A 14,463-nucleotide genomic window follows, 5' to 3' on the forward strand; every position below is an offset into this window, starting at 1 on the left:
CTTCCTTGCAGCGTCTTCAAGCGCAGGCTTGAAAGCGTACTGAGCTGAGGAAATGTTAGCATAAGAGAATGCATATTGAGGATTCGCATTGCAACAGTGCCTTACCGTTCCAGACTCCAAAGCCGACAGCGACTGCTAATCCAAGAAGATTTCTCACATGTGACATATTGAATACTAGCACAGTTGTTGCGAAGTGGTGCAATAAGAGCAGAGTCGAGGCATCTGATGCGTATTTTGGGACTTCGAAGTGGTGATGCGCGTTAGTGTAAACTGCTGGCCAGCTGGGTGGGTAGCACCAATTAGCGCACAAAAACCACTTACAGCGCCACCCCGGACTTTTAACTACTGGAACGCGTCTTCAGTGACCCAGACGCGTCTCCACAGCTGTTTGCTTGCCTAGAGCATTGGCTTGGGGCAACCACTTAAAGATTTATTAGCGATGCTTCATTTACAACCCAGTCGCACACGCGAGGAAATGCCTTACGATAGCGATGGCAAATTGGAAGGAGCTTGGGGAGGTCCCCGACTCAGATGATGAAAGCATCTTTGACTTCGAAGACTCCCAGCAACCGGAGTTACCTCAGCTCCCGGCTGCTGCCGACGCCCCGAATCATGACGATCCAGCACCGGCCGCCGCGAGCGGACACAACCACGCTGACGACCACAATCGGGACGTATGGGATGTGCCGACCTCCTCGCAAAGCTTGGAAGACCTGGATCATCTGTTTCCTGATGACCTGGACCCCTCGAGCTCATTTCCGGTACTAGAGCGCCAGATTGAAAATGATTCACCTCCGAGGGATGCCGAAGCCGATTTCGAGGAACCGTCCAACGAAATCGAGGGCCTGACGACACCTACTCAGACCTCGGTCGCGGCAGTCGGAGATATTGAAGCTGGGGAAAGCCTGGAAGTTGGCAAGGCCAAGCAATCCGCGGACCAAACATCACTGGTCATCGAACTTGGCGTTAACGCCGTTAACACCGATAACAATGATGCGACGGCCATGAGCATTGCCGAGGACGAGATCTTTGCACGCGAGGAAGCCATTCGCCAGAGTCGGTCATTCCGGCCCCGAAAGCCTATTCAGGAACATCCGTACCTTCTAGAAAGTGCCCATTACAGCAGTCTTTTCAAGTCTCGCGGAATCAGGCCCGTCAGAGTGGCGCTCGAAGAGGCTGCGGCAAAGGAGGGGAAACCAAAAGATTCACAAGAGGAAGATTACGAAGAAGACACCCAATCGACGGGTGGCGGGCTACAAGATACTGCCGAAGAGAGCCAATTGAGTTTACAACGCGACAGCTTGGACGACCGAGACGAATTGGCCCTGTCGAGCCGCTCTCCGACGCCGACTAGACGTTTGCCTCTTCCCGACAACCAGAGAAGCTCGCAGAACGATGACGATGAACTCCCGACGCTTGAGGATCTTGTCAGGAGGAAGTCGATCCTGGGCAGACCAAAGACACATACAAAACGCCGTGGATCACCGAAGTCATCAACTAAGCGGAAACAGGCGCGGGCATTTCTACACCCATCCCCGCCTGCTAGAGGAATGGACATATTCGATATCCCTCCCTCGCCGCCGCAGACAAGCCCTGCCGTTTTTCCTGTGGCACCCATTGACGGCATCAACACTTCTCGGCGCAGGAAAGAAGTGATCTCGATAACCCCCAAGCCCAGCAGCGCAGACATATCCAGAGACCTTACGCCTGTCCCTATAGGGCAGGGTCACCAAGCGATTGACCTGACCCTGGATGATGATTCTGACTCATCTGGCAGCCAAGACAGTGCCCAATACATGGCTGGGTCTGATGCCGAGGACCTGGGTAATGCTGAAGCCAGCAGTAGCCCAGAAAGGGCTCCCGATCTGAACTTCCGGCGAAAGATCCGGGGAGTTCTCCCTGCGTCATGGATCCGGCTTGATCAGCAACTCAATCGAGCTCCTGCCTTCAAGCCCACTCAGCGACATAGCCCTGAGGCTTCCCCCGAAAGACCACAACGGAAAGGGGTGGCCCAAAGACGAATCGTTTCTCCCAAGCCCAACAACATGAACACACCTTTTTTCTTCGATGACGACGAGTCAGATAATGATAATACCACGAACAATACGATTTTACGAGATAATGACATTGTACCCATACCGCATCCAAATGGTGAAGGGTTTTCCGTTTTCGATGATGACGATATTGGTTCCGTAATGGAGGATGACCACATCGATCACATGCTGCCTACCAGGAAACGGAATAACTCGGGCTCAAACCAACGACCTAGAAAGCGAAGGAAGGCTCAGAATCTCTTCTCCGGCCAGCCAGGTGCACGAAAGCGCCAGCAGCGCATTACAGGGCTGCTAAACCGATCGGGAAGCGGCTCAACAGCTGCTGCTAGCAAGAGGACTCTCGAGCATCACCCGTCTCGCAAAGCCACAACGGACTTGCGGAGCTCAAGACAAACCCCCCCTCCCCGGCTCAGCATCCTTGATGTTATGCAATCCGATGCGCCGCAGTTTGTACGTATCGCTGCCCGAGCAGCCAAGCGAAGGCCAGGCAAAGGCAAGGCGAGCCCCACGAACAAACAAATCAGCCTCGGCACGCGCAGAGATAATGTTGATGTACACGACGTTCTACGTAGTTGGAAAAGGGGCAAGATACAGTCTCGGCTTCCTGAACCTGTCCACGCTACCCAAGATCGCCCGCCAAGTCACGACCGGCCTTTGCAACTCGCGTCGGCGAACAAGGTCACAGAACCATCAAAGAGGCCACCAAAGCCTCGTCCGCAGGCCGCAACACCTATATCGCGCTTTTCGAGACCAAGAACGTTAGCAAGGCAGACAAGCATCGACAAGTTTGTGGCTGTCGATCACGATACACATCTTGAGCAACCCAGTGATCTGGAGAATCTACCGCCGAATCCCCAAAAGCCTCCCAAGCGGAAAGGTCTGGGCCGTAGGCAGGACTCCAAAGTCGCTACACGGTCCGCACAACTCGAAATAGAGGAAGGTGAACCTCAGAGCCGTTATGTCTTCGACGCTCGGAAAAAGGCTCTTGATGCATTGTATCGGAAGAATCGCAGAGCTCTGCCTATGTTTGCTGACACCCGCCTCGAGCGTGTTTTCTCGGTTACATCTGCGGCCCCTGTCGTATCTGAACCTGCTGCTGAAGTCCAGAATCGTGTCGCTTCAGCCATTCAAGATTCGTCGACCAAAACAAGATCACGCATTAGACCACGCAAGCCTGCGCGGCCAAGACCTTTGGACACAGCGGCAGCTCGATTTGTGCATGCAAACGATCTTTTACCGGAGGTGTTTGAAACCACCCCCGAACCATCAATATCGACTGAGAAAGGCAGCAAGGTGACCGGGCTTGGTCCTTATGGCACCCACTACACGCAGCATTTTGAGATCTTCCCTCTGGACCCTGGTGTTTTCTTCCACGAGAGCACCATTTTTGGAGACGGGCGTGTTCTCATGGCATCCGACGAGAGCCGTCTTGGCGATCTCACACAACCAAGAGGCCATTGTTCGATATCTATAGGGGACCTCGTTCTTCGTTGGGGGCCATGGGAGGCCCAGACCTCTTCCGAGTTAGGGTTGGTATTTGATTCGATACTCGAACAGATACAATCAAGTACCGAGTCTCCTAGCAATCATCCTAAGATGCCTGTGCAAGCTACAGATTTCGTTCTCAAGTATCTTCAGCAACACGTCAGCTTCCCCGACAACGATGCCGAAAGGATGTTCGCGAAGAGGATGGTTGAGGTCACGTCTGGTTTTGCTGAGCGCCTTGACTCATCAAACGAGTTCGAGGCTAGCAGTTCGAGGCAGTCGATCGAGGTTCTCACACGTCTGTTGATTATAGATTTACAGATTCTACGGATTTGTGGGAAATTGAACTTACCCGAGTCGCTACAGGTCGAGGACGTGTTGAAGAAGGTTGCTCAACAGCTCGTAAGAGTACTTCTGAAGTCAGATCTCACAGACATCAGGAGCTTGTATGATGACCTTCAGAATCCTCGCTTCCGAGAGCACGGTATTCGGAACGAGCACTACTGCATGATTGCTTGGGTTGTTTCCATACGAGTGCTGCAAGAGGCACGCATTCCTCGAGCAGGCTTCTGGGACGTGGTGGCCCCCATTATGTTCAAGTCAGACTTTGACAGTTGCGTGGATGCGCGAGAATTCGAGAAGCTGTGGCATGACCTATTCACCATCTTACCGCTGGGCGAATTTGACAACCACGGTGTTGCTGTTTCTCGTATCCGAGACACGATACCGCTTGAGGGCTGGACCATGCCTCAGAAGCTATTAAACCGCGTCTTTGATGCCTATAAAGGTAGCCAACAACAACCGCCAAGCTTTAACAGCTACTGCAGAGGGATTATCGGCCGATGCCATTATTTGGTAGAGCAGTGGGGATGGCGTAAGCCTCATGCCGTGATTGGGACAATTTTCGACTTCTTTGCAGGCCAGAAGCTCGCCCATTTGAGGAATGAAGAAGTCTACCGATCACCACAATTCCTCGAGGATCTTGCGGGGACCCCATCGCTGAAGCTCCAGCCCGAGGATCGTTGTTTTCACATTTTCCTGAAGCTTCTTGCTCTGGCCATCCGACGTCTGAGAAGCTTTGGCTTGATCAAGGATATGAAAAACCTCATCGCGCGTGTCTTGCCGAATCACGACCGACAGTACCTCAGGGAGAGCGATGTGCACGAGAGCGACCTGGCTGCTTTGAGGAATCACCATGACTTACTATGTACGCTGTTTTGGAGTGCCCCTCCTGATCTGCGGCCGTCGGTACAGGCAATTCAGAAACTGGTGGTGCCAGGCAGTTCTCACAAGGAGGCATGCCTGATCAACATACGGGCGTGGAACCAATTGGCGCGTTATGTCGTCTCATCTCGGGTCGACAGAACGATATACAAACCGTTCCTCGACTGGCAAAATGATATTTTCAAACAGGTCCTGGACCAGTATAGCTCCGTTGAGTCCGACATCCAGCAGCAGTTCCTGCGGCTGTCTAAAGACGCGTCTAAAGGCGTCAGTCCAGAGCTGATGAAGAGCGTTGCCAATATGAACAAGCAAGCCGCTACTGACGTGTTACGTTGTTCATTGCAGACCACTTTGGATGTTGTACGGCACGCGCCGTCTCTTAACATTGCTTCTCTGGTGATCAATATTTGTAAGTACCATACACTCAATATACGCGCGAGACTATTGGCTAACTATCAGAAGACCAACTGCATGAAGTATTTGCACGCTTTTCTCGCACACCTCCTGAACTCGAATGGGCTACGTTACAGGTGGCCCTGGATACCGTCGATTCATACCTCTCCAGCATTGAACAATATCTTGGGAGACAGAACATACCAACTGAGCAAGCTGGATTTGGAGAAGATGCTGCTATGGTGAGTCAGAGTCGATACAGGTTTCAATTACCACATTAAGCTGACCGGTTTTTCTAGCACCTCGATCGTAATGTGTCAACAACGTTCTTCTTGATGGCGCGGACGGTTGTGTCGTCTGCTGGCAACAACCAAGCACCACACGATATCCGTGGAGGCTTGTCACTTGTCGAGCAGGTCACATCGGTTGGTGGTCGCTTAGCAGCCGTCTTCCTCCGTCACGGTGTAACGGTGAGTCTCTTGTGTTCTCTGGCTGCAAACACGATTGTATACTGACTTTGCCAGCGCTTATCTCGATTCTTCACTCCGGGCAAATTCGGGCTGTTCGAGGACCTGCCTTCAAAGTTATCCCTGTCATCAAGACGATACTTGTGCCTTTTCTTCGCGACTTTGGTAGAGCATGGCGTGACCAATTTCCAGGTTAGAATTCTCTTCTCGCCCGTATCCCATGCCTTACTAACATGTCTCTAGGATATTAATGCGACACCTATTGGAGTCTTGTTGGATGCTATCGCTAAGCCTTCCAAAGCTCTGGCATACGAAAACCGACTTGCTTACGCAGTGAAACAACATGCTAGCAAGTACCTCCAGAGTGTCCCTGTGGAAGTCGGAAACACCCCCGACTACAACTCCAATCGGGACTTGTTTGAGAGTATGTTGCCCTCCCATCATGCATGTCTACAGACTTACTGACTCTTGTGTAGACATCATCGCGTCATTACGACAGGCCTTGCGGGGGGCAGTTAGTACCCAGAGAACGAATTTACGCAACGAGTTTACAAAAGCCGTCAAACGCACAATGGAACAAGTGAAGCGAGACCTCACAACTCTTGTGGATACACCTGAACATGCACATTACATCTCCTTCGTTCAGGCTATTATCCACCTGATCAAAGTCCAAGGCATCTATCCAGTTGAGCCCTTCTTCTCCGAATTCAGCAGAGAGTATGCGCCTCCATCCCAGGATCCGAGTCTCCAGACGGCCACAATACTTTCATGGGGACTCAAGCTGGAAGATAATATCACAGGAGCTGTATCATCTCTGTCATTCTACCTTTTCTCAAACTTCAAGGCGGCCCTTTCCAGTGCCAAACTTGATGGGCAGAGCAAAGTCATCCAGGAAGGGATGAGAAACACTCACATCATGTCTTTCATGCTAAGTCGTATGATACCCGCTATCATCCGTACCGCTGTCAAGAAAGCCGAGGGGTGGATCATCCTCGATGTGTACATCCAGGCTCTGGAGCGCTGGTTTGGTGCTCAAAGCATCCACCAGGAGTTTGACGAAGAGGCCATGGGCGGGCTTGTCGCCTTATTGGGCTTTGTCTACGCGGACATTCAACTGTTGCAGAGGATGGAGATCGCGTTGGGACCCGAGCGCTTACACACGTTGACGCAAATGACGAAGCTGCTGAACCTGTTGAGCCCCTCGATGACGGCGTTCCTGTTCAACGATAGCCAGTCACGGATGGCGAGCGATCTACGTACAGCAATAGAGGCGTTCACGGAATATACGCATGCAGCCAGCGGGTATCTCGCTGGTATGTTGAAGACGAAGAAGACGGGCAGCCGGCGGGAAATAGACACAAATACGGCAGCAGTAGTAGTCCAGATCGACCCGGTGTTTCTCTTTGAGGGCGTTCAGTTTAACCCCTCGAGCTCGGCGCTGGGCTCGAGCGAACACGTCAACAGCTTCTCCCAGCGGATGATTGACGATATTACCAAGGACTGGGAAATATCGGGATCATTGCTGACCATCAGAGGGCCCAAGCGACCAGCCGGGGCTCCTGCGACCACGCAATCGGGTCAGGGGACATCGATCCCGCAGTGGAATGTTAGAAAGCTGGCGGAGGGGCTTCTAAGGGAACTGCAGCAGTGGAATAGTGTGCATGACAAGGCACATCGCGGATCGGGTCGTTGGCATAATGTAAATGCATTTGACAATATGCCATTCTAGTATATATAGAGAGAGATAGAGGGAGGGAAAGGGCTATATGAGCGAGCAGCAGTGTTTCTGCGTGGTGTTTGGGCGCTTCCACGGGCAAAGCTAGAGAATTGCTTCATGGCACATTGTAGCATTTACAACAATTGGATTGAGGACATCAATACATCAAATGTACATATGACATCAAAGATATTAGTGATCATGAGAATCACATTGATATGATAGTTTAGCAACAGCGTCCGCATGGAGGTCCTGGAGCTTACGACATGGACCACGAGGGGGTTGTGGAAGGTGCCGCCTGCCCTGCTCAGGCCACTTTCTACGTTTAAGCGCATAACCCTTTCACGACCTGACGGAAGGAACGACTTAAAATCAGCTGCCTGACGAAACGCAGGATCTTCACTCTTCAAACATGTTTGGATAAGCTCTCCAAGATGTTGTCGAGTCCAACAAAGTTGCCAAAACACGATGGCAGATCGCCAAGGTGCTGCTGAGGCGGACCTCTTCCAGCCCCTTGACTATATCCCCAAGCTCTCTGGCTATCTTTCGCGCGAGGGTTACGACGAAGACAGTAGGTGGTCGCTCCAGTCCGAGTGTTTCGGAATCGCTGGGCCGTTGGTTGACATGTGTTGGACACATCTAGAGTGCAGGAATGTACTTGTCAGATACTGCGCACACATCCTCGGAACTACCAATACAAAGATGGGGTGCAGCAAGTAAGTGCGCTGCTATCATGACTGGCGATTCCTGCTAATCCCAGAAACTGTACAGGTCTTCCTCATCCTACGCGAGCACCTTGGAGACGAAAATCTGGATCTTGCTGGCGGTGTGCTATACGAGCTCATCGAGATCGACTGCGAATACACCGATGACCCGGGTGCAGCTTTCCAGAGATGGAGACATGACCACATGAGTCGCTATGTACGCTCTCTCTGGCACCATCCCGTACCACTGCAACCATTGATCTCTTATTGACGTGTCCATTTAGACCGACCTTGAGCTCCCGCATGTGCCTCACATGACCACTATCACGCCGTGCATTATACCAACCGAGAAACTAGCTCACTGGCGGTTCCATCATCCAGAGCGGTATCCCTTTGTCCTTTCGGACTCTGCGCCACCATCGGCCGATAGGTTCTCGGGCGACCGCAGCTGCATCCGCAACCGAAAGGCATGGCTGATCGACAACACATTCTATGTATCTTCTAAAACTGGCGGGACTCTGCCGCTTAACAATCCCGATCCTAAAGAGTTCCATGAGCTACAGTGGAAGGCTCAAGACACGACTGGCCGTCTCGTGGAGGAACGAGAGGTGCCTCTCGAGTATAACAAGCCGTCTGACGATATCCCGCCTGGAAGAGCCTCGGAAGCGAGAAGCATCTCGAGTGTGCCAGAAGACAAAAAGACGTCTACTCCTCGGTCTAGTCTCCTGAACAGGATTGCGGTACGGTTCTCTAGGAAGAGAAAAGACCACAACCAGGAAGAGCGCCGACGCAGCTGGCTACCAACTGCCTTGGTGGGAGAGGGTGGGTTGTCATTCAAGGATTGGCGCGCAACTCATATGACAACCCCTATCCCACTCCCAGAAGGTTGCGGTGTACCAAATGCCATATTTGCCAGAAAGAACTTGCTCGTTGACGAAGAAGACAATCTTCCATCATTTGCAACTGTCAGCCAAATGCCAGTTGCCGAGTCCAAAGCCACAGATGCGGCGATCGAAGCAGCCCAGTTGGATTTTATCGGCCACGAACCATCCTGGAGATTTCGGGGCCCGTTCACTCCCCAGCTGGGGTATGATGGGGGGCTCGACTATCAGTGGACGCTTCGCAGGCACTCTTTGGATTCCCAGCGCCCAACAACTAGAGACGCAAGAAGCAAAGAGTTGGAACAGAGTAAGGGGCATAAACCTCGAGTTGCAAGTGATAGTACGACACCCTATGGCGTATACCCAACAATGGGTGCACATCGAAGGGTGTCTCACTTTGGTCTCGACGGTGTCCTTGAATGGCTGGCATCCAGCGAGCAGGCGTCGGAGAAGGTATCTCGAGCTTCAACATGCTCACGCCTCGAGAACAATGAGGCGGGGCCTCCAACGCCCCCTCGAATCCCGCCCCTCCCTCTCTCCGAGCGTCCTTTGAACGAACGTTTGCGGCTCACCAATCAGGTATTAGCAAAACCAAGGTCAGTAGCCCCTATTGACATTGAGGACATACGACTGAAAGTCAGGCTCAGTTCTCACGCGCCGCCTACATCGCCGCCATTATTCGAGAACATCGCATTCGTCATGTCTGGGAAAAGATCAGAGAACCATGATCCCTCTTCCAACCGCAAAGCCACTATCATACAACTATCTCCCACGTTATCGTCGCAGTACACCTCGACATCGGAACTCCATGGACCGCGAAGAGTCTGCCCCGTCCACAAGCGATCTTATCTTTCTTTCTCCAGCTCAACAACACATGACGCATCAGACTATGGCAGCGACGAGAACATTGGTTGCTGTCACGAGTGCGCGAAAGAGGCCGAGGGAGAGCTTCTCCCGCCACGCCCCCCAATCGTATGCGAACTGTTGCATCCAAGGCCGCGGCTGTGTGCCGTATCGCAAGGTATCACTTCGGAGCGATTGCAAGATCTTGGGACTCCTTAGTATAACACTTCGGCATGGGCTATGCGTGAAGTCGACTACCAAATATGGACTTTTGGAGGAAACCCTATGTTGATCGGTGTCATCTGTATGGCCATCTTTGGAAGCTCCGGATGATCGAAAGTCGGTGGTGGAAATGTGGTATTATGCAGTGTACGATAGACTCCGGAGATGTGAGATGTGGTTTCGGTGCAGGTCTGCTTGCATATTTCAGGGCGGCATGACTCGACGTACCAGTGTTTACCTTCGAGCTAGGTTGGTGAGGCACAACTGGTCCGTAGGTGCGGATGCAACGGGATATGTTCTTGGCATTTGCTATGGTTTAGCTACTATTAATAACACGATCTGAAGTTGCCAATGGGAACCGGGGTAGCTATGGTGCGAACGAGGGGCGCCACGATGTCGTTGCCTACCGACGGAGGGGCACGATGATGTCGTTGCTCCGCGTGGGTCAAATAAGTTCTTACAAGCTGTCGATGGCTGCCCAATACGCAGCTCCTTCCACGCAAACTCTCTTTCACGAAGCTTCTGATCGTCCATGCAGGGCACACACCCTCCAAAACTTACGAGATGGACGACAACAACAGACCGGAGAGGAGAAGTAAGTATCATCCAGTAAACACCACCCGAGATCGTGAGGATGGACGTGTTGACAACGGAAATTCAAGGCCGGCCTTTGAGCCCCATTTTCGAGGACATCAGCCATTATGAGTCCAGATCCGGCAGCTCTAAGGAGGATGAAGACGCCGAGATCCCGGAGGTTGCGGAGGAGAAAGGCCAGTGTGCCGATACTGCCGCATCTCCTCCGGAGCAGTCTATTGAACGGACTGCCATGACTCCTGAAGAATATGCAAGATGGAAAGCAGCGGCTCCTCTGTCTGCTGATAACACCACAGCAGTGGCTGCTGGTATTCAAGAGATATCATCAGCCGTTGTCGAGGCCTTCGTGGACAAGACGTCGGAGGTGATGGTGGCATCGGCAAAAACTTTGCCATCCTCGAGATCGGCGTCGAGTGATGGACTGGCAGAATTGCAATACGGTAGGGACCAACTTCCAATCCCAAGATTGTATGTATCCCCTGCTGACCATTGTGTTCCTTTACCTTGGGCAGACCAGAAGAAGGGTAGGCGCTGTGCAGGTCCACACTGCTCTTCAACGCTACACGGCTTTCATCCCAACCAGTTGGCCTGTGGTAAGTGATTTGGTTTATTTGGTTTGGGGCAGTTCAAAACAGCACAGCACAATCGATCCATCCCACTCGGTATTCATGGTGAGCTCACGTACTGACCCCACAACCAGACATTCTCCCTTTGCAAAAAACCGGGCTTTGGCTTGAATGTCTTTTCGATTGTCAAGAATTTGAAGATCCGGAGCTTGAGAGCCCAAAGGACGAGCCGTCTCCCTCCAGATTCGAGCGCACACGAGCGCAGTCACCCATCCCACCAGCATCCGACACCTTGCGCTTCAGCTATCTTGGACAACTCCCCCAACTCTCTCGTACATCGTCGGAGCATTTCAGCGACCTTATTATGCGATCAGTCCGAAAGGCACCCACTGACATTACCTCGAGTTCCCCCTCTTCCCTGAGAGAAAGTGACTTGGCCCTCGTTCGCAAGCCAAGTCGCATCATTTCACCCACGCCCAGACTGCGACGCAAGAAGCGCGACGTGCACATTCATCTCAGCTTGACAGACTCCCAATTGGGGGCGATGGCGTCGATGTAAGTGATTTTTCCCTTTCCTTTGAACTAAATGAAAAATGTGCTCCCTACTTACACGACGAAAGATTGGCGGCTTCGGCAAATCGCATTGACGATGAGCCCAACTCTCCCATGCCCCCTGAAAAATCCCAGGGATCTCGTAAGAAGACGCTGCATCACAAAGAGGGAAGCTCGTCTTTGGGAGCCCAGGCCCATCGCAGAACAGCCGGTGAAGACCATGGTCATAACAAGTATGACTTCGATCAGCAGCATGGTCCCAGCAAGGATGCCAAGTCATCAAAGGCCAAGGAGAAGGAACGTGAGCGCCCTATTACTGTAGAGACCGACTGGAGTGCCATCATCCGCACAGTCTCACGATCGCCAACGCAGGACAATTCGTCACCCGTGAGGGTCTCGTCGTCTCGGACTAGGATACCCGCTCCTACCGTCCAAAAGGACAAAAGACGCCCTGTGCCTCTCAACCTCGCCGACGCCCGCAAGTACGGCGAGATTGTAAGCTCTCGCAACAACATTGAGGTCGTTCACAATCCTGTCCCCAATACCCCGGCTTTGGAGGGCAACAATAGCACCATTGTCAACAACAACCACAACAACACCTACAATGATGCTTCATCGTCTGTTTACACTAGCGATCCTCCCACTACTTCAACGCCAGTCATCAGTCCTCTGCACATCACAAAACGCACAGGCAACATTGGCCGTCAGTTGAATGTCCTCAGGGCCTACAACGATTACAAGGAAAGCAACACGCCCAACCCCGAGTCTGCACTGCTCAAAACACCCTTCCGCTCCAAGAGCACCACTGTCTCCGATATGAGACAGAAGGAGCCCGAGGTCCCTGACACCTCGACCATGCCCACCACTATGAACTCTTCATCGTCTCCTCGACACTCGTACTCGCAGCCGGGCAACATGCGTCCTGCCATCCCCAAGTCGGCTACCACCAACGACCTCAAGCGCGATGCGAGTCAATCGGAGCCCTTCACCCCGCTGACGCCCTGGCTGCTGGCCAGCAGTGTCCACATCAAGAAGAACCTCTTCGGTGAACATGGCTGGCTTAAGGACACTTCGGCTGCCGAAGCTAAGCCGGAGCCTCAGAGAAAGTCGGGAATTTTCGATGGCATCAAGAAAGTTGCTCGTGACTTGGTAAGTGAGGCCGCAGTGAAAACACAAATATCATTCATCGTATCCCTTTCCATTTTCAACCCACTTTTACGTTCAAGCAGCAAATGCTAATATGATGATACTTTTTTTTTCTAGGCTGAGAAGGCAGACTTCAAGAACAATGGCAGCCGGCCTCGCTCCAAGAACTTTGCCTCGGCGGCCACGTCGCCGCGCCGCCAGTCCGTCAGCAAGCGCCTGACCATCTCGCTGGACCCGCGCGAGCAGTCTCTGCTGTACTGCGAGCTCGAGTTCACCCTCTCCAACGCGCTGGACATGTACATCAAGACGCAGCTCAACGGCGGCCGCCTCGACCCGGCCAAGCTGAAGAAGGTGTCCGACGGATGGGCCGCCAAGGGCCGCCCCCGCGTCGTCGGCTTCCGCTACGACCTCGAGACCCAGGTCGAGCTCGTGCGCCTGCATCTGTACCAGTTCCGGTTCTACCACGCTTCCCACTACGGCCACAGCCACAATCACCACCGCGAAACCCTGTCGGGCGCCGGCGCCGGCGCCGAAGACGCGACCACGGCCGTCGACGCCGTCCTCTACGCCGTCAAGTGCAACGCCCGCGTCATGCGCGTCCGCACCCTCTGCCAGCCCGACAGCGTCATCGCCAAGCACGTCCTCGACGCCCAGGCCCTGCTCGGTCTGCTGGGCGCCGCCGAGGGCATGCACCGCGCCCTCGCCGAGGTCAGCCAGTTCTTCAAGGTCGTCGTCGAGCGCGAGCGCGCCGTCCGCCGCACCCGCGAGGCGTCCATCCGCGCTCTCCCGCACGAGGTCGCGGCCGCTATGGGACATGACGCGAGCGTCATGAGTGTTACGCAGGCTGGGGATGTTTCGTTCCAGCAGCAGCAACAGCAGCAGCAGAACGAGGGCTACAATGAGGAGGATTCGCGGATTCCGGAGCAGTATCGGCAACAGCAAACGGCTATTCAGCGACCATCGTCACAGGTGCAGCAGAAGGTCAGCTTTGCTGATGCTCCTCAGTCGCCTTCGGGCGCGGCTGGTGCTGGTATGGCGGATACTTCGATGGCTGAGCAGAGCGAGCATGATCAGAGCGTGCTGCATTACCCTCCTCCCGTGCCCCCTAAGCTGGGGGATCAGGATCAGCCACAGGAGGATGATAGTCTGGTTACGTTGCCGTCCATGGCTTATCGTGTTCCTAGCGGTGGACGATCTTTCCTTTGAGCAAATGCCTTGTTCACCGGGGACCTTTCCTGCTCCTATCAAACTCGTTGAGGGTACGCATACGCGCAACGATGAATACGCTCGATCATGACCTCGGTACAGACTCTGAGGATACTGTGGCATATGACAATTGCTTCAACAACCAAGGAAATGGACGGATGGCTGGTTACTTCTCTTGCAGACTTGATGAGGGATTGATTGGCAAGAAACCCATTGCCGACCGGTTCTATTTCCTCGTTCTTGCCGTACCCTACTGTACGCTGCTGCCCGAATACTCCTTTCCCCCTTTTCTCGCTTCGTCGGCACATTCGGATTCTGTTCTTTTCTCTTTTTCTTTCGCCTGTTCTGTCATACTGCATTCTCGCCCACGACTGCTTTGCACGGGGAGTTCAGGCAAACCCCTCTTCCC

At 53.2% G+C, this 14,463-nt stretch overlaps 2 protein-coding genes across 2 annotated transcripts; both read left to right on the forward strand.

Annotated features, from left to right (window-relative positions):
• Nucleotides 1-491: 491 nt before the first annotated feature.
• Nucleotides 492-7,669, forward strand: PG985_009372 (uncharacterized protein; the record flags this gene model as incomplete). Its single annotated transcript, XM_066829140.1, has 7 exons — nt 492-5,172; nt 5,241-5,398; nt 5,456-5,626; nt 5,681-5,815; nt 5,867-6,047; nt 6,100-7,322; nt 7,571-7,669. The coding sequence occupies 7 exons, from the start codon at nt 492-494 to the stop codon at nt 7,667-7,669; spliced, it is 6,648 nt and encodes a 2,215-aa protein (XP_066684052.1).
• A 2,955-nt stretch (nt 7,670-10,624) lies between these two features.
• Nucleotides 10,625-14,054, forward strand: PG985_009373 (uncharacterized protein; the record flags this gene model as incomplete). The annotated part of the gene is made up of 3 exons (XM_066829141.1): nt 10,625-10,941; nt 11,906-12,851; nt 12,966-14,054. 3 exons carry the CDS (start codon nt 10,625-10,627, stop codon nt 14,052-14,054), a joined length of 2,352 nt encoding a protein of 783 aa, XP_066684053.1.
• Nucleotides 14,055-14,463: the final 409 nt, after the last annotated feature.

The sequence above is a fragment of the Apiospora marii genome (genome assembly GCF_038362585.1).
Source record: "Apiospora marii strain CBS 49790 chromosome Unknown utg000005l_segment0_segment0, whole genome shotgun sequence".
Classification (NCBI taxonomy): domain Eukaryota; kingdom Fungi; phylum Ascomycota; class Sordariomycetes; order Amphisphaeriales; family Apiosporaceae; genus Apiospora; species Apiospora marii.